The sequence below is a fragment of the Coregonus lavaretus genome (genome assembly GCF_964263955.1).
Source record: "Coregonus lavaretus genome assembly, chromosome: 16".
Classification (NCBI taxonomy): domain Eukaryota; kingdom Metazoa; phylum Chordata; class Actinopteri; order Salmoniformes; family Salmonidae; genus Coregonus; species Coregonus lavaretus.
In genome coordinates this window covers 30,024,914-30,048,312 of record NC_140003.1, presented here as the reverse complement: position 1 = coordinate 30,048,312, position 23,399 = coordinate 30,024,914, and the positions used below count along the sequence as shown (strand labels likewise).

The window sequence follows — 23,399 nt, the reverse complement described above, 5'->3', positions numbered from 1 at the left end:
TGCAGTAATTATGTGCCTATGAACCAGAGTTATTCTGTTAGCACTGAGGCGGTGTGCCCTAGCAGGAAGTCCACTGTGTGCAGCTCACCCTGCACTAACATAAATAACTTGAGCATGTAGCTCAGTTGGTAGAGCATGGCGTTTGCAACGCCAGGGTTGTGGGTTCGATTCCCACGGGGGGTATGAAAAAAATAATAATGTATGCACTCACTAACTGTAAGTCGCTCTGGATAAGAGCGTCTGCTAAATGACTAAAATGTAAATGTCTACCACCGCTAAGATTCGCAATAAAAACAATCAAGCATCCCAGAAAAGTGCTAAAAGTAGCCCACGTTAACATATGTAGCTTAACAAACAAGTTTAATTAAATCAATAAATTGCTAGTAACAGATGACATTCATTCTCTGAAATTCACTTAGATAATACCTTTGATGATAGAGTGGAAGTAATACATGGTTATAAGATCTACAGAAATGCCAAAGGTGGAGGTGTGGCCATTTATATTTAGAACCACATTCCTGTAAAGCTTAGAGAGGATCTCATGTTAAATACTGTTGAAGTAATATGGCTACAGGTTCATATGCCTCACTTAAAGCCCATTCTGGTTGGAAGCTGCTATAGACCACCAAGTGCAAACAGTCAGTATCTGGATAACGTGTGAAATGCTTGATAATGTATGTGATATCAACAGAGGGATATTTTCTGTGTGATTTAAATATTGACTGGCTTTCATCAGGCTGCCCACTCAAGGAAAGCTTAAAACTGTAACTAGTGCCTGCAACCTGGTTCAGGTTATCAGTCAACCTGCCAGGGTATTTACAAACAGCACAGGAATTAAATCATCAACATTTATTGATCACATCTTCACTAATGCTGCAGAAATAAGCTTGAAAGCAGTTTCCAAATCCATCAGATGTAGTGATCACAATATAGTAGCCATATCTAGGAAAACCAAAGATCCAAAGGATGGGCCTAATATAGTGTATAAGAGGTCATACACTAAGTTTTGTAGTGATTCCTATGTTGTTGATGTAAATATTTGTTGGTCTGTAGTGTGTAATGAGAAGCAACCAAATGCTGCACTTGACACATTTATGAAATTGCTTATCCCAGTTACTAAAAAGCATGCACCCATTAAGAAAATGACTGTAAAAATGGTTAAATCACTGTGGATTGATGAGGAATTGAACAATTATATGGTTGAGAGGGATGAGGCAAAATAAATGGAAAATACACATACACGTGGAGTAACCCTAGATTGTAAACTGTCATGGTCAAAACATATTGCAACAACAGTAGCTAAGATGGGGAGAAGTCTGTCCATAATAATGTTTTTAAAATTGTACAACTGCCTTAATTTTGCTGGACCCCAGGAAGAGTAGCTGCTGCCTTGGTACTTATTGGACGTAGAGGCTGACGTTGATCTTCTGGGTTGTGTGGTCTAACTCAGTAGTGGTACTGTACAGCAGGTTGTAGGAGTTTCAGGTAGCGCTGGCTCACACGCTTTAACAGCTTCCTGGCTACACGCAGCACACACTCCTTTATACAGCGCCAGTCGCCCACATGAAAACTTCTCACAGCACCAGAACAACAGAGTCTGTAGAGAGAGAGAGGGAGAGAGGGGGGTACAGAGAGACACATAGAAAGATGACTGTATGTATACCACAAATATATAAACATAACTTAAAAATCATAAACATCTGAAAAGGTGAGAGCTGATTGGTTTGCTGAGGAGGGGGTAGGCCCTGGGCAGAGACGCTGTGTTGTGATTGGATACCTGCAGGTGGAAGGCTGTGATGACAGGCTTGGTTCCAGGACACCATGAGTCCTCTTTCAGCTGTCTGACGACATGGTAACACTTCCTACGGCAACCACCGTCTTCGTCAAGGCCCCCTAGCAACGCCTGCTCCGCCCGTGAGAACGTCAACAGCCCATGGTAGTTAGACGTCGCCATGAGGTTAAACCAAAACAACTGGAGAGAGGGAGAGATAAAGAGAAAGTAAGTTAGGGTATAGAAAGTTATAGGGTTTAGTGTGTAGGGAAGTAGGGGTTAGTAAGCAGGTAGCTTAGTGGTTAAGAGTGTTGTGCCAGTAACCGAAAGGTCGCTGGTTCTAATCCCCGAGCCGACTAGGTGAAAAATCTGTCGATGTGCCCTTGAGCAAGGCACTTAACCCTAATTGCTCCTGTAAGTCGCTCTGGATAAGAGCGTCTGTTAAATGGCTAAAATGTAATGTAAATGTAAGCATGACTCCCAGCTGACCTCCCAGCTCCACTGTGGGAACAAATTCCGCCTCCATCACACCCTCCACCGTCTCTATGGCAACATACACTACCGAACCCACAGACTCCAAGATGCTGACCTTACCTGCACACATACAGGATCGGGTTAGAGATTGTGTGTGTGTGTGTACTTTGGCTACGAGAGAAGCCTTTGACCTCAGTTTCCATGTGGCCTGGTCAGTCTATAGATTTTACTCTGGCCCAACACCTTGTGCGTGTGTGTGTTGCCTGTGGCGGTAGAGGTATGTGTGGGAGGTCTGATAGGTCTAATGCCCTGCTGTCCTATCCTGTCCTGCCCTACCCTACCCTACCCTGACACACACTCACTACTGAAGCTACAGGTCTGTATGGCAGTCTCTAGATGTTCTCTGAAAAGACTGACCACCTTGGCCAGAACAATGTCTCTCTCCATACACACTTTGGTATCCTATAAAAGACACACATACACACACATGCACATCAATACTGAGTTATTTGAGAATATTTAAGAAATTGAACTGGCTAATTCTTTGAACTGCTCTAACACATCCTCCCTGCCAGTCCTGGGCGGGGCTTGTGAAGCTCTCCAGCTCCAGCCATTGGTGGAGTTTCTCTGGCTCATGGACAGGAGTGGGGAGGAGGGAGCCAGTCAGAGAATAGTATCTCCACTGATGAGTCACATGCTAATGATATCCAATCATCCCTCTCACCGGAACACTCACCAATACCAGGCTGGGAGTCAGGACCTACACACACACACAATCATCAGACCCCTCACAGACACACACACAATATTAACACACACAAGTACAGTGGGCCTTACCTGGATGGCTGGGTTGAAGGAACATCTGCCTCTCAGGAGGGCTGCCCATTTAGACACCACGGCAGGCTGGTCCTGTACACACACACAGAGATGGGATCCCATAATTCTGTAGATTGACATACTGAAGGCCACTGTGTGAAAGATATCAAAGTCATTGTGTTACCTTGATGTTCTCGTTGTTGACTCCAGCGTGGGCGATGGACTGGAAGTGTCCGTCTATCTTGCTGACCTCAGCGGTCAGATCTCTGACCATCTTCAAAACCTTCTCAAAACACCTGCCCACTGTCCGGCACCTCAGGTCCACCTAACACACACACAATAACAACGACACACACACTACGTAGCAGCATATGATCCTCACTTGATTCAGTAGGTAGTGGTCCACCCCTTCCTCAGAAAAGTCTGGCATTCTCACTATCTAACTCTGAAACCAGTTCAGCTCTGATCTCTCCACCAGAATTTAGCGGACTGACTGGGGTTGCCTAGTGAGTGTGTGTGACCCCTTTTCCTGGCACCATGGTCCAGCTTTCAAAAGTGTTCCACCATTGATCTTCCATCAATTATTTTTTATACTAAAGAGCTTCCATGAGCCTTTGGGCCAACATGGTCCAAACAACATGATCATAACTGGGGTGTATTCATTAATAGGATTCCGTTGCAAAACATTTTTCAACAGAAACTGTTTTTTTCAAACTGAAAACATTTTGCCAGCGAAAACAAGAGTTTCTATTGGACAAATTCAGGTAGGTCCCTCAACATTTCATTTTGTTAGCTCCGTTTGTGCTTCTGTTCTTGGTTCCTAGAGTAAACAGTAAATGGTTTCCGTTGCAACGTACTCCAAATAATGGATACACCCTTGGCCCTGCTCCGAACGTGCAGTCTGAAATGCCCAAATAAGGGACAGTAAAACATTGAACTGTGGATCTTTAGGACCCAGCGAAGTGCCAGGCAGAAGGAACTCCAGTCCACCCTCAGGACTCATTAGCACTAGATCCCTAGCTGAGGTCGATAAGAGTTCTCCATGTGGAACGAATGGGAGAGGGGTTAAACTTAGTCACACGGCTCAGAGTTAGTCATATAGCTGTGAGGTCAGACATAACACTCACCTGGGGTACGTTCAATGCGTTTTTACATTCTGGAACGTTCAATTGAATGGAAACGGTGCTGTACTGAACGACCTAATGAAAATCAGGGAGGGGTTATGGGTTGGGGAATGCTGTCAGCACGGCCACTGCCCTTTAAATACGTCACTTATTGCTTCAAGCCACACCTCGCCACCCTCACCAAACTGGAGCAAACGTACCTCAAAGTCTGTTCAAGAACGTACAAGAACATTTTGGTGAAACATGTTGTTCAGTGGAAACCGTTTCACAATGTAGCAAACGTTCAAGCGAACTGAACGCACCTCTGGTCTACCAGGTCTGAATCAGTCTGATTAGAATGAAAGAATATACAGTACATTGGTGGTAATTAGTCCAAACAGTTGCAAAATGTTCCGTTTTGCTATTAAAATGAGTTTCTATTGGAGAAATTCAGGTAGGTCCCTCTGTTTAATTTGCTTCCATTTAATAAACGTTTTGCAACAGAATTGATGTAATGAATACACCCCTGCAGTACTTCTGACCTAGAGGTAAAGATTTAGAAAAGAAGGGGACCTTAAAAGTTAGACTCCTACATCAAGAACATAAAACAGGTCATTTTTTGGTTTCCTTTAATAATCAACACATTATGTACAAAGCCAGCCAAATAATACCCTACTACTGACCAAGGAAATCCTAAAATGTATTTTCAGTCATTAAAACAGCTAAATACTACATCAGTTAATTACACTACCACATATAGAGAAGTGACAAAACATTTAGAGTGGATCCTACAAAGCCCTGATAAGCTTGTCTTCTCAATGGAGAGACCTGGTCGTTCTGCCCGTCAGTAAGGACACACTTGACCATCATATTACTAATGTGTGTATTTGTGTGTCTGAGCGTGCCGAGAGCAGTCCGAGCAGTTCACTTAATTACAGGTTAAAATGTCACTAAAGGAACCATGAGCTGGAAATTTAATTACTGAACACAATAAAAAATAAACAGAAGTTTAACATTAGAAAGGGTCGCCAAAACATAGAAAATATGTTCCTTCTTTCCTTTTGCTTCAGTCATTGTCCAGAGAGCTCTGTCTGAGCAACATGTAGAAGCTAGGAGTAACCACACTGTACACACTCCAATCCGTCCAATGACACACAGGAACACTCAGGCCAGTCTTTGGAATAGGACACAGGATCACTGACGTTTCAAACACTTCCCCAGACAGCTAGAGCACTGATGGGAGGGGCAGGGAAGGGAATGATTGTCCAGGGAACACGGGCTGGCAGTATCTGACACGGTTCCTGCTCTGTATCCACAACAACCTGCACTTCTGTCCACCCGGTGATGGTATCCATGGGGAGTGCCTCTGATGCGCCCCAAAGAAAGTTACTGCGGAATAGAGAGAAAAGTCAAAGTTACAATGTCATCACTCTACTACTCCTCATTCATCTAATGTGCGTGAACGTTTGGATGTATGATAGGTGAATGTTAGGATGAAGGATGGGAGTTCTTACACTTAAGAAGCTCTTGCTACGGGGCTTCCTGTCCTCATCCTCGTCATCAGACACGTGCGGCTTCGCTATGGCCATCTCCTCTTTATTCGCCGCTATCATCTTACATTTCTACACACACAGAATGATATTAGAAACATAAATCATTGTGAAGTCAAATCAGTCAGAGTAATACAAGAGAACCCCCCAAACAACACAGTATTCTTCACAGTCTAGTCTTGTCGTGCTTGTAACTTCAATACACATAACTACATAAAACATCTGGAACCGGGTGACTTGTCAGTAAGATGCAGGTTCATTCTATTCATGTTTGTAACCTTAAAGTATACTTCGGGATTTTGACAATGAATCCCTTTATCTACTTCCCCATAGTCAGATAAAGTCATGGATATCATTTTTAGGTCTCTGCATCCAGTATGAAGGAAGTTACAGGTAGTTTTGTGAGCCAATGATAAATAGCATTAGCGCAATGACTGGAAGACTATGGCATCTACTAGCAGTTACCATAGACTTCCAGTCATTGCGCTAAAGCTAGTTAGCAATAGCGCAGTTAGCAACTTCCTTCAAACTGCATGCAGAGACATAAAAATGGTATCCACGAGATCATGACTCTGTGAAAGTAGATAAGAGGGCTTAATTGCCTAAATCAATACATAAAACAATACAAATGGGAGTCTGAGCTAAAGTTTTATGCTTGCTGTAATACATCATGGGGGGTCTACATCCACAATGGATCAAGTACATCTTTGTTATTACATTCATTACAAGTCTCTTGTAAGTCTTACCTCGGTGAGCTCCTTGATGCTGTAGATGTTGGCCTGCTGAGTCACTTTCCTCTTCACCTCCTCTATGTGGTCCAGGTTGAGGGGGGGGAGGGTTGTTTGGGGAGCCTGGCTAGGAGGGGGCTTGTTGGTGATGGTGGGGAGGGGAGCCATCTGGGGCATGTTTGACATCTGGGCCATGTTGGTGAGGGCTGCAGTCATGGTGGCAGCTTTCATACTGGCCATGGCAGCACTCATGGCCATATTGGACATATTGCCCATATTCATGTTGGGCATGTTCATGTTGGGCATGTTCATGTTGGGCATTCCCATGCCGGGCATGTTGAGAGGCAAGGGCAGGGGAAGAGGCAGATTCAGAGGGGTTGGGGCTGGGTTGGGCAAGGGAAGCTGGAGGATGGCCTTGGGTCTCAGACTCTCTGGAATGGGCACACCTGCTTTAGCACACATGGCGGCTGCATTGGCCTTCGCTATCTCCAGGAGCTGGTCTTTGTCTGTGAATAGAGAAAGGGGAGAGGAAAGAGAAAGGAGGGAACAGACATCTGTCAACAGTGGAATTTCAGACTACATTCTCACACCTAATCTGTTCTAAGGTGCCAAGAACAGCCACCATTAAACTGAGGCTACTTAACAATGACAATACATTGGATTGGTGTATATATGGTGTGGCTGCGGATCCAATTTCTCTGGAACCCTCTTCCCGACAGCTGAAGGTCCTAATCTTCTGCGCATTTGCGGGATTCTCCACTTTACGCACAGTCTCTGCTCTACTCGTTCAGCTGCCCAGAGAACAGGCTACTCTGGCGAATGGTGCTTGTTTAATAAAGTTGGATCAAAGCTGAATCATTGTCTGCGAGATAGCATAAACATAGTGTTCTACATAACAGAACCGAATATAATAGCATAGTATAACATTACTGTAAGACAAAAAAAATATCATAAGAAACTAGATGATGATTGTGCGAATGGTCACATTCAAGTCTAAGTTTTACCGGTGAAACGTCCATGCAGCATCAATCAGTTTCATGGGGATATGCATTTAGATCTTCTGGAGCTAGCAACAGTGTTGTTCGAAATAGCCTACAGTGTCGTTTTGAATTAGTCCCCTGTAGCTCAGTTGGTAGAGCATGGCGCTTACAACACCAGGGTTGTGGGTTTCCCACGGGGGGCCAGTATGAAAATGTATGCACTCACTAACTGTAAGTCGCTCTGGATAAGAGCTTCTGCTAAATGACTAAAATGTCAATGTAAAATGTACAGTGAGCAAATTGTGTTAAACTGTAGCATACCTGTGTTTTGTTACAATCAAAGCACATATTTTGCCTAGTGGTGCATGCGGTTGAGTTTTTGCCACAGAGAAATGCGACTATTTGCACAATCGTCCTAAAATCTCATAAGAAATTAGGTGGTGTTTTTTGTCTTACAGTAACGTTATACTATGCTATTATATTCAGTAGAACACTACCATTATGTGATCTTGCAGACATTGATTCAGCTTTGATCTAACTTTATTAAACAAGCACCATTCATTCGCCAGAGTAGCCTGTACTCTGGGTAGCCGAAACAAGTAGAGCAGAGACTGTGCGTAAAATAGAGAATCCTGCACACGCGCAGAAACTTCGTACCTTTAGCTGTCGGGAAGAGGGTTCCAGAGAACTCCATAGTTGTAGTCTTACCCAGCTCAGTGAGACGAGGAGGGGTCTTGCTGGCACTACGGCGGGTTCGAGATGTGGACCGGCGCTTGCGGAGGATGAGGATGGGCGAGTGGCTTGGTTCTCGTTTCCATCGGTCGCGCCGGTCAAACGAGCGATTGCGCATGATGGGTCGGCGCCGTCGCGACCCGGACCTTCTCCTCCGGCCTGGAGAACGAGACTTGGGGCGTTTGCTCCTGTCTGTGGATTTGGACCTCTTCCTTCTGACCGGGGAGCGGGACTTGGAGCGCTTGGTCCTGGACTTGGACCGTGACTTCCTGCGCCGTGCTGGTGACTTAGAGCGTGATCTCTTGCGCCGGGCAGGACTTCTGGACTTGGACCTCTTCTTCCGTCTGGCAGGGGGGGAGACAGACTTCCTTTTCCTGGCTGGGGACTTGGAACGTCTCCTTCTGGAGGCAGACTTGGACTGAGAGGGAGAGGTGGACTTGGACCGGGAGCACCTCCGTGAGAGAGAGGTGGACATCTTTCTGCCGGCAGGTGAGTGGGACTTCCTGGCAGGAGATGCTGATGTTGAGGACTGCCGTTGTTTTGAGGATGATGTCTTCTTGATGGAGGATTTAGAAGATGAGGACCTGTAGCGGCGATCAGCAGGAACGGTCTCTGGTGAAACAGACCTGGAGGTAGCATGCTCATCTGGCTCTTCAGAGGAGGAGCTTGTTGGGCTTCTTGCCCCCTTTGGGTCTTCTGCTACGGAGTCGTGGTCTTCAGATGGAATCTCAGAGCTGCTCTCGTCAGCCTGCCCAGTCACTGGCTTGACGTGTATGATAGAACTGGAGGCTGCAGCCCAAGGGAGGGGTTTCCAAGGCCCTGCTGCAGCTGCTGCTACAGCCTCCCCAAGAGGCTTCATAGGCGCTTCATCATTCACAGTCTTGTCTGCAGTATGTTTGTCGGACAATTTCGGAGACTTCTGGTCTTTGGCAGTAGACCTGGATCTTGAGCGTTCTGGGGATACGCTCTCAGATTGCCTGTCGCTTGAGACAGATCTGGATTTCGATATGTCTCTTTTGGGTGATTTTGATGTTGAATGCTTACTTATTTTCAGGGATTTGGATTTAGGAGTATGAGACCTGTTACATGGTGATGTTGATGTTTTACTGCGTCTTGGGGATCTGGACTTTGTCCTGCTCCGCTTCGGTGATCTAGAAAGTGTTTTCTGTACTGGTGACCTGGATTTCCTGCAGCTCCTGGAGCGGGACTTGTTGTTCTTGTCGGTTGGGGATTTGGACAGTGAGCCTTTCCTGTTCCTCTTCAGGATCACGACGGAGCGGGAGCGAGTCCGCTTGCATCTCCTGACCGGAGACCGGGACTGTCGTGTCCTGGGGGGGGACCTCTTCCTGCGAGACGGGGACCGGGAGCGACGGAGCCGTCTAGATCTGGAGCGTGAGCGGCGAGTCAGCCTCACAGGCGAGCGGGATCTTGAGCGCCTACCACGACGAGGCGGAGGGCTTCTGGTCCTCAACCTCCTGACACGACTGCGAGGCCTGGACTCAGACCGCCGCCCTTGTCTTGGAGACGGAGACAGTTTGCGTCCCCTCCTAGGGGACAAAGGAGACAGTTTGCTTCCCCTCCTAGGGGACAAAGGAGACGACTTGCGTCCCCTCCTAGGGGACAAAGGAGACGACTTGCGTCCCCTCCGAGGGGACAAAGGAGACGACTTGCGTCCCTTCCGAGGGGACAAAGGAGACGACTTGCGTCCCCTCCGAGGGGACAAAGGAGACGACTTGCGTCCCCTCCGAGGGGACAAAGGAGACGACTTGCGTCCCCTCCGAGGGGACAAAGGAGACGACTTGCGTCCCCTCCGAGGGGACAAAGGAGACGACTTGCGTCCCCTCCGAGGGGACAAAGGAGACGACTTGCGTCCCCTCCGAGGGGACAAAGGAGACAACTTGCATCCTCTCCTGGGGGACAGAGAAGGGGACTTCCATCCTCTCCTGGGGGACAGAGAAGGGGACTTGTATCCTCTTCTAGGGGAGAGAGAAAGAGACTTACGTCCTGTCCTAGGGGACAAAGAAGGGGACTTACGTCCTGCCCTTTTAAGGGACTTAGACTGCTTCCTCTTGGGAGTCATGCTCTTTGAGCCGGATCGAGACCTGCCCCTACCATACACAGGCTGACCAGACAATCGTTTGGGGCTTCGTGAACGTCTGCGGCTTGATCTGGACCGCTTGGGGCTTGTCGAACGACTAAGACTCGATCTGGCTCTTTTAGTGTCCGTCAGTGACTGTGACCTTGACCTGGAGGGAGCATGGTTATTCACATTTGACCTCTGCCCTGCGTTGATGTCCTCCTTCTGGCCGTCCTGCTCAAGCTCTAATCCTCCTCTGGTCTCCTCCCTCTGGCCGCCTTGCTTGGGGATGATGTCCGGAAGCTCCTGGGTGTGGCTGAAGCTCCTGTCGCTCCGTGGATCTTCTGCCTTTATGACAGAGACTGTTTGGTCCTCCCTGTCAGCAGGGGGCGCATTCTCTTCCGTCTTTCCTCTTGCATCCGCAGACTCCTCATCTGAGGTTTGACACATTTTCAGAGATCCCTCTTTTTGGCCGAGAGTTACGCATAGGGAGGACACCCTCTCCTCTTGTCTGGCCTTAGACAGCATGGGAAATGCTTGCACTGCCGTGCCAGCTGGCTTCCCCTCAGACTCAGAATCTGTCCCTGACATAGATTCGTTTTCTGATGGGGAGTGTGAAGGTGAGTTCTTCTCCTGCTTTTCTTCCCCTTTTCTCCTCCTCTTTTTCTTCTTTTTCCCAACATGTCTTTTGTGTTTTCTGGATTTAGCATCACTTATCTCAGGTTTATCTGCGAGGACCGGTACACAGGCATTAGTAACAAATAACTTTTGCATCTGTTCGTTTCCTACACCCCGACCCCAGAGCCACACTCCTTACCTGTGATCAAGTCCTTTGTTGCCTCCTCTTTTGTGTCTGCTCCTGCATCAGAGGCCACTAGGCCAGCACTCCTTGAGCTAAAAACAACAAAGAAAACATTTATTATAACAGCAAATATAATAAATACAATATTCACAATCGTCCCAATAGTATAAAGACAAACAAGAGCTTGTTGGCTGATTAGTACAACATTTCTGCTGCTGTTTCCTAAATTCTGGTGAGGAAACCATCTAGAGGTAACCAGGCAACAATCTGTTCTGTCTAGCACAGGTCTGGTTGTAATGGGCAGAGTCAAGCAGTGAGGGGATTAAATTATCTGGCCTAGGTTGCTCCGGTGGGAGGAGTTTGCACCAGTTGAAAAGTGATTGCATTCATTTTGGAACTGGGCTGCTTCCCGGGCGGGCGTGAGCCAGGTTCCCTGCTCTGGCCGATGGCAAAGTCGTCTCAAAACAAAAGTGACGTAGGTTAAGCACGTGCACAGCAGCTCAGCTTAATCAAACTTCCTCATTGTTGTGGTTCTAATGGGAGGACTCAAACAATGTTCTAGTTCTAATGGGAGGAGCCTCACCCTGCTCTGGTTCTGACTGGCGGCTTCTCTACATCGGACTCTGGAGCCGACTCTGAGCTGGTCGCCCGCTCTCCCTTGCCGCGTTTCTTCTTCTTCTTTTTGCCCTTGTGTTTTTTGTGCTTCTTGTTCTTCTTGTGCGGCATCTCACTTCCTTCTTTTGCAGACATTTCCTCTAGAGTGTGTTCACTCTCTGCTGCATCATCCCCACCTGCACAGATTAACCAATCACATTCCTTAGTTACAGATTAACAAATCACATTTCTTTGTCTGGATAAATTACGTGTATGGTGAGTTTCATCAGCAACATGTGACATACATTCCTAACGAATGATGGCCAGGAAGAGAATTGGCAACCTCTGGTGTGTGTGTCATTGGCATATCATGATCTAGCCAATCCAGCGGCATAGCTACAGCTAGCTTGAGGTCGAGCCGATGGTCTATTGAAAGCACAGCAAAGAAACTTTCAACAAACATTTACTTGCAGATACTTCCTTAAAGAGCGAATGCCCCTAAAAAGCAACTTCTCGTTAAAAAAGTGGCATATATGGCATGAGTGAGAAAGGTTTATTCTTGTTTCAAAATTGAATACAAAGGGATAATCTCTCTCCCCCCAGCTTCCAGAAATCAGTTGCTTTCAAACTAGGAATTTTGTCTTTAATTGAGGTGAGAGAGTAATTCTGCTCATAGATTATGCATGTATATACTACACATTGACATATGCTGAAAATACTTACTAGTCGCCAAAGTTCCGGAGCATGTCTGGCCACTGGTGTCTGTTTCCAGTTGCTGGTGAAACTCCGATAACCAGAGAATATTCATTTGTACCGAGTGTGGAGATCTCTCATCATCTTAGCTGCCAGACATCTCACATTTCCCAACATCTTAGCTGGAACTAGTAATTTCTTATTTTTCTTATTTATTTTTTTTGGGTGGGGGGTGGGGGGTAGTTAGTCTTGTCCCATCGCTGCAACCCCCGTACGGACTCGGGAGAGGCGAAGGTCGAGAGCTGTGCGTCCTCCGAAACACAACCCAACCGAGCCGCACTGCTTCTTGACACAACGCCCGCTTAACCCGGAAGCCAGCCGCACCAATGTGTCGGAGGAAACACTGTACACCTGGCGACCGTGTCAGCGTGCACTGCGCCCGGCCCGCCACAGGAGTCGCTAGTGCGCGATGGGACAAGAACATCCCTGCTGGCCAAACCCTCCCCTAACCTGGACAACGCTAGGCCAATTGTGCACCGTCCCATGGGTCTCCCGGTCGCGGCCGGCTGTGACAGAGCCTGGACTCGAACCAGGATCTCTAGTGGCACAGTTAGCACTGTGATGCAGTGCCTTAGACCACTGTGCCACTCGGGAGGCAGAACTAGTCATTTCTAAGCAACGTGGCCGTAGAACAAGGCGACAGCATGCCACACAGTGCAACCCAAACAAAGATATGTCACACAGGTGAGAGGCATTTCTCACTTGGTACAAAAAGTGGATTTAATATCTTTCTGAATATTTCCTCATTAAATCGGAGTTCCACCAGCAACTAGAAACAGGCGTTTATAAGACACCGGTGCTTTCCAAATGAGAATTTAAGAAGTATCACCAAGGAAAGGTTGGTTACATTTATTGGTCATGAATTTCCCATATTTAGGTATAACCCTTTATGTGAGGATAACCATCCATCACACTACAGGGATATTTCTATTGTAAATCTTGATCACACACCTTGCAGAGTGTCCACTGCACACTCCATTTTATCAGCTCTGTGTGGGATTGAGTGACAGCCTGAAAACCTCTGGCCCCTGTCACTGTTCTCCTGGGCCTTGTCTGTCACTCTACAGGGAAAAACAGAACAGTTACTCCAGGGCACTCAACAGGGATGTGTTGATTAGTCAGATTCCGTTACAAAATTTTCCATCTGTTGCAAAACGTTTTGCAATAGAAACCGTTTAGGCCTACTCCAAACTAAAACCTTTTGCAACGAAAACGAGTGTTCCTATTGGACAAATTCAGGTAGGTCCCTCCCCTTTTGTTTTTGTCCTTCCTACTTCCTAGAATAAACCGTTTCCATTGCAAAACGTTTTGCAACAGACGAAACGTTTTGCAACTGAATCCAAATAATGAATACACCCCTGGTTGTTTCAGAATGTCAAGACAATACAAATGAATTACATCGTTACCGTTAAACAAACTGCCATGAATGTCCTCATGGTTACACTGAGTCTGGGCACACAAAAATAAAAACACTGCAGCAGTATTACATAACCAATGGCCCACTTACAGGCAACCTTTTTGTAATCGTCCATATCAACTGGCAATAACACTTGCTAGGTAACGTATGTTAGGTAGATAAAAACAACAAGTGTGCTAAACACTGGCTAAGAGTTAGCAAGCTAGTTTGCTGGCTAGCTACATAGCAACCAAAGTAGCTAAGTAAAGTAACGTTACCCGCTAACTCGCTAGTACTAGCTAGTTAGCTAGAGTCAACTAGCTAGCGTAGCACGCTAAAGCTAGCTAGTTATCAACGAGAGGATTGTGTCATTTTTAAACCCACTCAACAATGGTCCAACAACAAGTTAGCTATCTTAAGCGTAGCTACTTTTAATACTTGTGTGAACTTTAAAACGACCAACGTAGCTAGCTAGTTAGCCACTACGGGTTATCTAACAGACACGCCGAATCAGCACCCGCGGCCTCATTCATTCGACTAGCTTGCTAGCAGTTGGTAGATTATTTGACTCGACTCGTCGCACCAAACCAACAATATGCATGCAGACAACTGAGGCTTGCTCTATAACACATATGTCCACAGTTTTGTTACCTATGTCTCCAATTCCTTGAATTTAAATGGTTACGAAATCCAGCAACGCCTGCTGAATGGTAGTCGCCATCTTCCTAGGACGCCATGACAGTTTGGGGAGACCCTGTAATCCCAGAATGCCGTCCTGGGCGCCAAATTCCGAGAGGAATCTCCATGGCAACTCAAACATGAAGGACTCTTCTTTAAAAATCAACAAATAATCATCAAAGAAATCATACATTCTATTATTAATTCTACCACTATATTATATATATTTATATGACAGAGGCATAGGGCACAGGGGCCATATAAATAGACACTTTACCTAAACACTTTAGCTGAGACAGGTTGGAAAGTTTTTTCTATAGTGGTTTTCTCTACAACCCAATATGTATTATATTGCATTGGGGCATGGGGCAGAGTAAAAAACCCAGTTTAGCTGAGACTAAATCAGGTTTCCATCCAACATTTCTATGCGAGTAAAGTAGGCCTAAAATGGGCCTGATGGAAACAGCAAATTTGTCGGTAAACTTTCCAAATGTTGACAAATCAAAATACGCTAGACAAGGAGGGATATTTTTGTGTCGGTAAATGATGCGAGAATAAATGTTGATATAATATGTTGTGTGGTCCTCCCACTTCGACTCGGGCAAGCATGGAGTTAATTAGGCTACAGATTAAATATGTTATGGTGAACTTCACAGGGTGGTGAAATTGCACGCTGTTTAGCTTGATGGTCCTTTCCAATAAATATCGAGGTTCTTATTGTGGTGACATGATGTCGATGCTTGGCTGCCATTTGACAAATAAAAATAATGTATCTCTTTTGTCCATAATAATCTGATCGTGTATACTATTGACTATACATGCAGTGTAGCCTATCTGCGAGCTGTTGGCTCGTGCAGTGCCAATACAAGAGTGGGCACATTCGCTAGCCTATATAACGTAACATTTTTTGTGACAAACCATCAGTGCCTATAGATTTTCATGCGAATATTAAAACATCCGCATAAAGAAAAGAACGCGCATTTTCCCACCAGTGGTGTTTCCACCAAACGGACACAAAATGTAACCTACTTTTTCGCTTAAGTTTTCATGTACCCTACATTTTACAAATCTAAAGTTCAATGTGTTTCCATCACATTTTCAACTCTACTGATAGTTTTGTCACAAAAACTTCGTAATTGTGTTAAATAGCAAATGTGCCTACTCTGGTCTTGGCACGTGCGCTCTAGCCACCAACTCGCAGATACAGTCTGTGTAGGCTAGTCTACATGATGAGATTATTATGAATATAGGCCTCAAAACGAGAATATTTTTTTTTGTCAAACAGCAGTCAAGCATCAATCATCGTGTCACCAGAATAGAGAGAACTAGTAATGTCGTCATTTTGTAGGCATTAACTCCGCCATGGTTCGTTGGACAAAGCCGATGAGGAAAATGAATGGCGTTTTTCTAGGGTTTTTGGATAAACGCCAAAAATAAGGTCTGTGGTAAACACAGGTTTAGGAGATCTTATACGTCTTGTTCTATGAGATAATCTTCATAATCTAACGTCCCTTTTTGTGAATTTGGAAGAATGTAGGCCTATGTTGGCTAATAATAAAAAAACACATCAATCACATAAAGGCTTCATAATTCATAAAAGGTAATGTTAACTGACTGCTATTATCTCATAGCACAACATTTATAAGATCTCAGCCTGTTAACCTCCGACCTTATTTTCGACCTTTATTCCAAATCTCTATTATAACCCCATTCATTTTCCCATAGGGATGGCTGAACGAACCTAAGGTAACTTATTTCCGGGTTTTAGGACTACAAACTGGCGAGCTCTATAAGACTATATATTTATTGGAAAACATCAAGATCACCGTGCACTTTCACCACCTTGTGAAGTGCATAATAATCTATTTAATATGTAGCCTAATAAACTGCAGAGTGAACCGAGTCATAGTGGGGGGACCACACACCATTATCGCGCGAGTCCACGTTTACTTCGATATGATGGTTATTATATTAATATTTACACATAAAGGCGTTTTCACCACCATTTGTCGCATAATTAATTTCACCATGTGGAATTAACAAATTATCTGTTGGCATTTATTGTACAAAAACTACCTGTTTCCATCACAGCTGTCATGATTTTCTTTATATAGGGTATGACTACACACATAAAAACTGGATGGAAACATGGTTTCTGGTGGGAAAATTCGATTTTTTTTATTTTTATGTGGAGTTTAGAATATTCACATGAAAATCTATCGCCAATTGGATGGAAACCTAGCTACAGTTAGTAAAGTTTTTTCTCTACAACCCATGTAGCCTATTCCATATGTGTATTGCATTGGGAGCAATGGAGGGGGCAGAGTACGGAGTGCTAATGGATATGTATGACACAGTCCACGGTCCCCTTCAAAAGCGAAACATATTTGGTTAGTAGAGATCCATACTGAGTATTTTCCACCCCACTTTAGCTGGGATAGGTAGTAAGGTTTTTTCTCTACAGCCCAATATGTATTCCATATACAGTATTGCATTGGGGGCAATGGAGGGGGCGGAGTAAAAAGCCGCAGCAGGCCTTCACAGGCCCCCTAAAAAACGAAACATATGTCTTTGTAAAAAAATAAAAAATGTATAGTTTTAAAAACATATTTGGTTAGAACTAGAGACCATACTGAGTATGTTCCACCCCACTTTAGCTGAGACAGGTAGTCAAGTTTTTTTTGTCTAGAGTCATGTATTCCATATAGGCTACCAGTGGCGGCTCCTGAAAAAATTCTCAGGAGGGGCAATTTTTCTGATGATTTAGGTGACCTACACACATTTTTAAAAAGATATGTCCAGCAACAACATGAAGACAGGGGCAGCATATAAGTCAATACCAGAAGCATTTATTGACTGATCTCAAAAGTGTTGGCTTACAAAAGCAAAATAAGTTATCACAGTAAAAATAATCAAGGGTGTTCTTTCACATTCCTCAACACTGCATAAACAATATGTATGGCTTTGTAAAAATGAACAACCATATTCTGGCCAATTGTATAGATTTGTAAATATGAACAACCATATTCTGGCCAATTGTATAGATTTGTAAAAATGAACATGAACAGATTTTTTATTTTTTTGAATGGCAGTACCTTTCAAACATGTCTGCTTGCAGTAAGGTAGCACTCACAAGGTGGCCAGAGAAAGAGAACCTTTCTTTGGTGTGATCCAGGATGGTGTTGCAGACCTCTTCAGACAGCCTCTGCTTCTCCTCTTCTCTCAAAGCTGTTCTGGGTCTTTTGGCTCCTGTTGCTTCTTGCAGCTGCTGTTGAGAGGAGTCCCTGAAGGCAAACAGACCAATGTGTTTGTTGGCTTTGTACAGTATTGTTGTCTATGTGATGCACAGGTATATGCAATGTATCCATGTATAGTACAAATACTTCAGTTCCACTTAAAATGGGCAGGGATGCATAAAGTCTTTAGTGTTTAAGTTAGCCTTTGTGTCTCACATAGCCTGGATGTTCAGCACAGTATACAGTGGTGCTCATAAGCTTATGATCCCATGCTAAAGTTGACTAAAAAGAGGAATAAAAAAGAAAAGAAAATTGGTGTCCTTAAAGGTTGGATTTTCCAACTTTTTTAATTAAGTCATTAAGATCAATTTCCAAAAGATGATTTTTTTATTTTTTTATTCCTCTTTTTAGTCAGCTTTAGAATGTGTTCATACACTTATGAGCACCACTGTACAGTACACATAGTATATAAAATAAGATAGATTACACCACTGGCCATATATAATGACAATAATGTAATTTCAAACACAAATGCAGTCTCCTTTCATGCATACATTTTCAAATAAAGCTCTGCTTTGAGAAAGATCGAATGATATTGTTTAATCTTTATCTTACCTTATGGCCTGCACACTGCTTGCGAAGCTGTCGAGGGCACGTTTGATAAAGACAGCATCGATGTCCTTATTCTGTAGCTTCTGGTACGGTGGGCTGGTCAAATGAACCCAATGAACCCGTCCGGATGGCTTCAAAACATTCTATGAGGTCGTCTCGATTCTCGTAGACAGTGTTCACGACTCTGCTGTTGCTAACCTCATCGTTGTGGCGGCGGACAGCTAGCCTGTATCCCTCATCCAGTTGAGTGGCAATATTCACTCTCACCAAAGCAGACAATCTCAAACAGCTATCAATGTGGGTCTTTGACAGCTCATTTTTCTTAATCTTTTCTGAAAGATGGTGCATGTCGGTTACACCAGTCGCTGTCCAAGCGTTGCTGTCTGCCGTTCATGGTTACGTTACGTTACGTATGACGAAAGCGCGTAAGTGCAAGCCCTCAGACACCCATAGAGAATGTATTGAAAGCTCAGAAATTTGAAAAAAAAATATTTTACATTAGAGGCTATGAGAGACTTCTGGGCGATTTTCAACCTGACTGAAATCGCCCCAAAACGGGCGGGGACATTTGAAGCACGACTTTAGCCTGATTGGACATTTAGTGGCTGGCAGATCAGACGTGAACACTGAACTACTGTTGCCATGATATAATTGATTAGAAAAAAAATCCCTTCCTTTTCCCGTTTGGCAGTGCGTCGCCCATATCGCCCTATTGAACACACCGCCCATGTAGGCTACATTGTATTGCATTGGGGGCAATGGAGGGGGCGGAGTACGAAGTGCTGCTGGATATGTACGACACAGTCCCCCCTTTTTTTGTTAGTAGAGACCTTACTGAATAATTTCCACCCCACTTTAGCTGAGACAGGTGTTTCCTCTACAGCCCAATATTATCAACATACCAGTCTCAACACTGCATCTTTCATTATTGGTCTTAAAAAAGTGGCTATTGATTAAAACGCTATATTGATATTGTAATGTGATGAAATGCTGGATTTAATTTGAAGGTTTCGTCATTACCATACGAAAGTGATGTTATCATTTGCACATAATTTTCTAATTTCAATGGGATAATACATGCTGTATAGTGTGTAGGGTGTTATGCAATGAACTGCAGCTGCTGTAGCCTAATTGATTCAGAAATGTTGACTTTGAATGTAATATGTCATTGCTTTGACCATGGCAGTTAGCCTGCCTCTGTTAGTGCCTACAAAAAGACGCCATTAATATTGTTCCCTATTTAACATTTTTTTTGCAGAACTGTTTAAATAGTAAGAAAGCTGAATATTACATAACTGATGTGATTTCATCAGTATGTGCTCATTTTTATCATGTTTATCATTTGCACATACAGTAACAAGTAAATAATTAATAATATTGCAACTTCCGGCAGCCTAGCCATTCTATTTCTTTCGCGCATATCTATAGTGAGAACATGGTCGTCGTTGGTGAATGTCCTGTCAGCTGACTAGCAGCATCTTTGGCTGTTACAACACACAGGTTGCTGTGTTCAAAGTGCTCCTAGCTTGCTAGCTACTACAACCTCGAACACCTATGCGGCTCGACTAGGGTGTTATGTTACGTAGAGCCAAAACTGGCGAAGGAGCTATATACTTCCCGCATGGCATTTCCCAATAGGCTTTGAAACGTCATATGTCATTGCTTTGACCAACGATCCATGGCGGAGTGAGCCTGCCTCGGTTAGTGCCTACAAAAAGACGTCATTAATATTGCTCTCTATTTAGCATAACTGTTTACATAGTAAGAATGCTGAATATCACATAACTGATGTGATTTCATCAGTATGTGGTCATTAATATAATTTGTTACATTTGCATATACAGTAACAATTAAAACATTAATAATATTGCAATTTACGGCAGCCTAACGTTCTAGTTTTTCCCGTGCACATCTATGGTGCGAACAGGGGCGTCGTAGGTGAATATCCTGTCAGCTGACTAGCAGCATCTTTGGCTGTTACAACACACGGGTCGCTGTGTTCAAACTGCTTCTAGCTTGCTAGCTACTACATGCCAGAATGCCTATGCGGCTCGACTAGGGTGTTATGTTACGGAGAGCTATATACCTGCGGCATGGCGGCAGAAATACAACCCAAACCACAGACTCGGACGCCTGTTCTGCTCAACAAAATCGAGGCTTCCCAAGATGTTGTGAACACTGCCGTTATAATTCCAAAGGAGGACGGGGTGATCAGCGTCTCTGAGGACAGGTAGGATGATACTGCTTTACGATGCCGTTTATGAGACCATGTTGTCAAATATATGACTAGCTATCGTTATGATATTATATGCATTTTGCACAATTTCTATGCAAACATGTAGATACTGGCACTATAAGATCCCTATCGCTAAGTGGCTTTTCCCTCAGAACAGACCGCTCGGTCATTGCTCGAGTTGATTTATGTAACGTTAACTGACTAAACTCAACTACATGGTGAAGAACATTTCTGATGAACTCCACCAACGGAGTTGAGCAGAGACAAGGCTGTGTGGAACTCAGTTCCAACTACATCGATTCGCCCAAGGTCAATACTTAAAAAATATATAAATTATTAAAGATCAAATCAAATGTTATTTGTTACATGTGCCGAATACAACAGGTGTAGGCCTTACGGTGAGACGCTTACTTACAAGCCCTTAACCAACAATGCAGTTCAAGAAATAGAGTTAAAGTAAAAAAATTAAATACAAAGTAACACAATAAAATAACATAAGGAGGCTATATACAGGGGGTACCGGTACCGAGTCAATGTGCAGGGGTACAGGTTAGTCGAGGTAATTTGTACATGTAGGTAGGGGTAAAGTGACTATGTATAGATAATAAACAGCGAGTAGCAACAGTGACTTGGGTGACTGGAGTCTTTGACAATTTTTTGGGCCTTCCTCTGACACTGCCTAGTATATAGGTCCTGGATGGCAGGAAGCTTGGGCCCTCTGTAGCGCCTTAGTCGGATGCCGAGCAGTTGCCATACCAGGCAGTGATGCAACCGGTCAGGATGCTATTGATGATGCAGCTGTATAACTTTTTGAGGATCTGGGGACCCATGCCAAATCTTTTCAGTCTCCTGAGGGGGAAAAGGTGTTGTTGTGCCCTCTTCACGACTTTCTTGGTGTGTTTGGACCATTATAGTTTGTTGGTGATGTGGACACCAAGGAGCTTGAAACTCTTGACCTGCTCCACATGTGAATGGGGGTGTGTTCGGCCCTCCTTTTCCTGTAGTCCTCGATCATCTCCTTTGTCTTGCTCACGTTGAGGGAGAGGTTGTTGTCCTGGCACCACACTGGCAGGTCTCTGACCTCCTCCCTATAGGCTGTCTCATCGTTGTCGGTGATCAGGCCTACCACCGTTGTGTCGTCAGAAAACTTAATGATGGGGTTGGAGTTGTGCTTGGCCACGCAGTCATGGGTGAAAAGGGAGTACAGGAGGAGACTAATCACGCACTCCTTAGGGGCCCCCGTGTTGAGGATCACTGTGGCAGATGTGTTGTTGCCTACCCTTACCACCTGGGGGCGGCCCGTCAGGAAGTCCAGGATCCAGTTGCAGAGGGAGGTGTTTAGTCCCAGGATCCTTAGATTAGTGATGAGCTTTGTGGGCACTATTGTGTTGAACGCTGAGCTGTAGTCAATGAACAGCATTCTCACATAGGTTTTCCTTTTGTCCAGGTGGGAAAGGGCAGTGTGGAGTGCGATTGAGATTGCGTCATCTGTGGATCTGTTGGGGCGGAATGCAAATTGGAGTGGGTCTAGGTTTTCCAGGATGATGGTGTTGTGATCCATGACCAGCCTTTCAAAGCACTTCATGGCTACCGACGTGAGTGCTACGGGGTGGTAGTCATTTAGGCAGGTTATTTTCGCTTTCTTGGGCAAAGGGACTATGGTGGTCTGCTTGAAACATGTAGGTATTACCGACTCGGTCAGGGAGAGGTTGAAAATGTCAGTGAAGACACTTGCCATTTGGTCCGCGCATTCTCTGAGGACATGTCCTTGTAGTCCGGTTGGCCCCGCGCCCTTGTGAATATTGACCTGTTTAACCTCTTATGGATCTGACCCTTTTTTTCAATTTTCGCCTAAAATGACATACCCAAATCTAACTGCCTGTAGCTCAGGACCTGAAGCAAGCATATGTATATTATTACATTTTAGTCATTTTAGCAGAAGCTCTTATCCAGAGCGACTTACAGTTAGTGAGTGCATACATTTTCATACTGGCCCCCCGTGGGAATCGAACCCACAACCCTGGCGTTGCAAACGCCATGCTCTACCAACTGAGCTACACGGGACTATTATTGATAGTTTTAAAGGAAACACTTGGAAATATGTGGAATGTGAAATTAATGTAGGCAAATAGAACACATTAGATCTGGTGAAAGATAATACAAACAAAAAGCATGCATTTTCTATTTATTATTTTGTTCCATTGTCTTTGAAATGCAAGAGAAAGTCCACAATATAATATTGCAGTTTAGGCGCAATTTAGATTTTGGCCACTAGATGGCAGCACTGTGTGTGCAAAGTTTCAGATTGATCCAGTGAAGCATGTCAATACTGGACAATTTTGTATCAGGTCTGCCAAAATATGCCTAATTGATACGTTTTCAAGCACATACAGTTGAAGTCTGAAGTTCACATACACTTAGGTTGGAGTCATTAAAACTAGTTTTTCAACCACTCCACAAATTTATTGTTAACAAACTATAGTTTTGGCAAGTCGGTTAGGACATCTACTTTGAGCATGACACAAGTAATTTTTCCAACAATTGTTAACAGACAGATTATTTCACTTATAATTCACTATCACAATTCCAATGGGTTTTACATACACTAAGTTGACTGTGCCTTTAAACAGCTTGGAAAATTCCGGTAAATGATGTCATGGCTTTAGAAGCTTCTGATAGGCTAATTGTAATCATTTGAGTCAATTGGAGGTGTACCTGTGGATGTATTTCAAGGCCTACCTTCAAGTGCCTCTTTGCTTGACATCATGGGAAAATAGAAATAAATCAGACAATACCTCAGAAAAAGAATTGTAGACCTCCACAAGTCTGGTTCATCCTTGGGAGCAATTTCCAAACGCCTG

At 44.3% G+C, this 23,399-nt stretch overlaps 2 protein-coding genes and 1 pseudogene across 3 annotated transcripts in view; 1 reads left to right on the top strand and 2 right to left on the bottom strand.

The window, feature by feature from the left end:
- Window positions 1-1,446: 1,446 nt before the first annotated feature.
- LOC311143785 (protein mab-21-like 3) lies at window positions 1,447-3,491 on the bottom strand (annotated as a pseudogene). The gene is made up of 8 exons: window positions 3,444-3,491; window positions 3,246-3,386; window positions 3,083-3,154; window positions 2,814-3,005; window positions 2,608-2,707; window positions 2,250-2,365; window positions 1,778-1,972; window positions 1,447-1,597 (listed from the first exon to the last, which is right to left on the bottom strand). The product of its transcript is annotated as a protein mab-21-like 3 (transcript).
- Window positions 3,492-4,776: 1,285 nt separating this feature from the next.
- On the bottom strand, window positions 4,777-14,496 carry sona (SON DNA and RNA binding protein a). The gene is made up of 8 exons (XM_084179667.1): window positions 14,428-14,496; window positions 13,332-13,441; window positions 11,617-11,824; window positions 11,049-11,125; window positions 8,131-10,959; window positions 6,461-6,948; window positions 5,679-5,786; window positions 4,777-5,553 (listed from the first exon to the last, which is right to left on the bottom strand). Exons 2-8 carry the CDS (start codon window positions 13,357-13,359, stop codon window positions 5,551-5,553), a joined length of 3,741 nt encoding a protein of 1,246 aa, XP_084035793.1. The 5' UTR covers window positions 13,360-13,441; window positions 14,428-14,496; the 3' UTR covers window positions 4,777-5,550.
- Window positions 14,497-20,288: 5,792 nt separating this feature from the next.
- The window catches only part of LOC311143930 (WD repeat and FYVE domain-containing protein 2-like), a 56,784-nt gene continuing 53,673 nt past the window's right edge, over window positions 20,289-23,399 (top strand). Inside the window, exon 1 of the mRNA XM_084179810.1 lies at window positions 20,289-20,532. Coding sequence (XP_084035936.1) covers window positions 20,333-20,532 — 200 coding nt within the window. The 5' untranslated portion in view covers window positions 20,289-20,332. The remainder of the gene's footprint in view (window positions 20,533-23,399) is intronic.

Coding starts and splice junctions, on each gene's coding strand:
- sona (XM_084179667.1), bottom strand. CDS start 13,359: ATGGAGTGTGCAGTGGACACTCTGCAAG. Junction 11,825..13,331: donor TGCAGTGGACACTCTGCAAG/GTGTGTGATCAA, acceptor TAATCTGTGCAG/GTGGGGATGATGCAGCAGAG. Junction 10,960..11,048: donor AACAAAGGACTTGATCACAG/GTAAGGAGTGTG, acceptor CGGTCCTCGCAG/ATAAACCTGAGATAAGTGAT.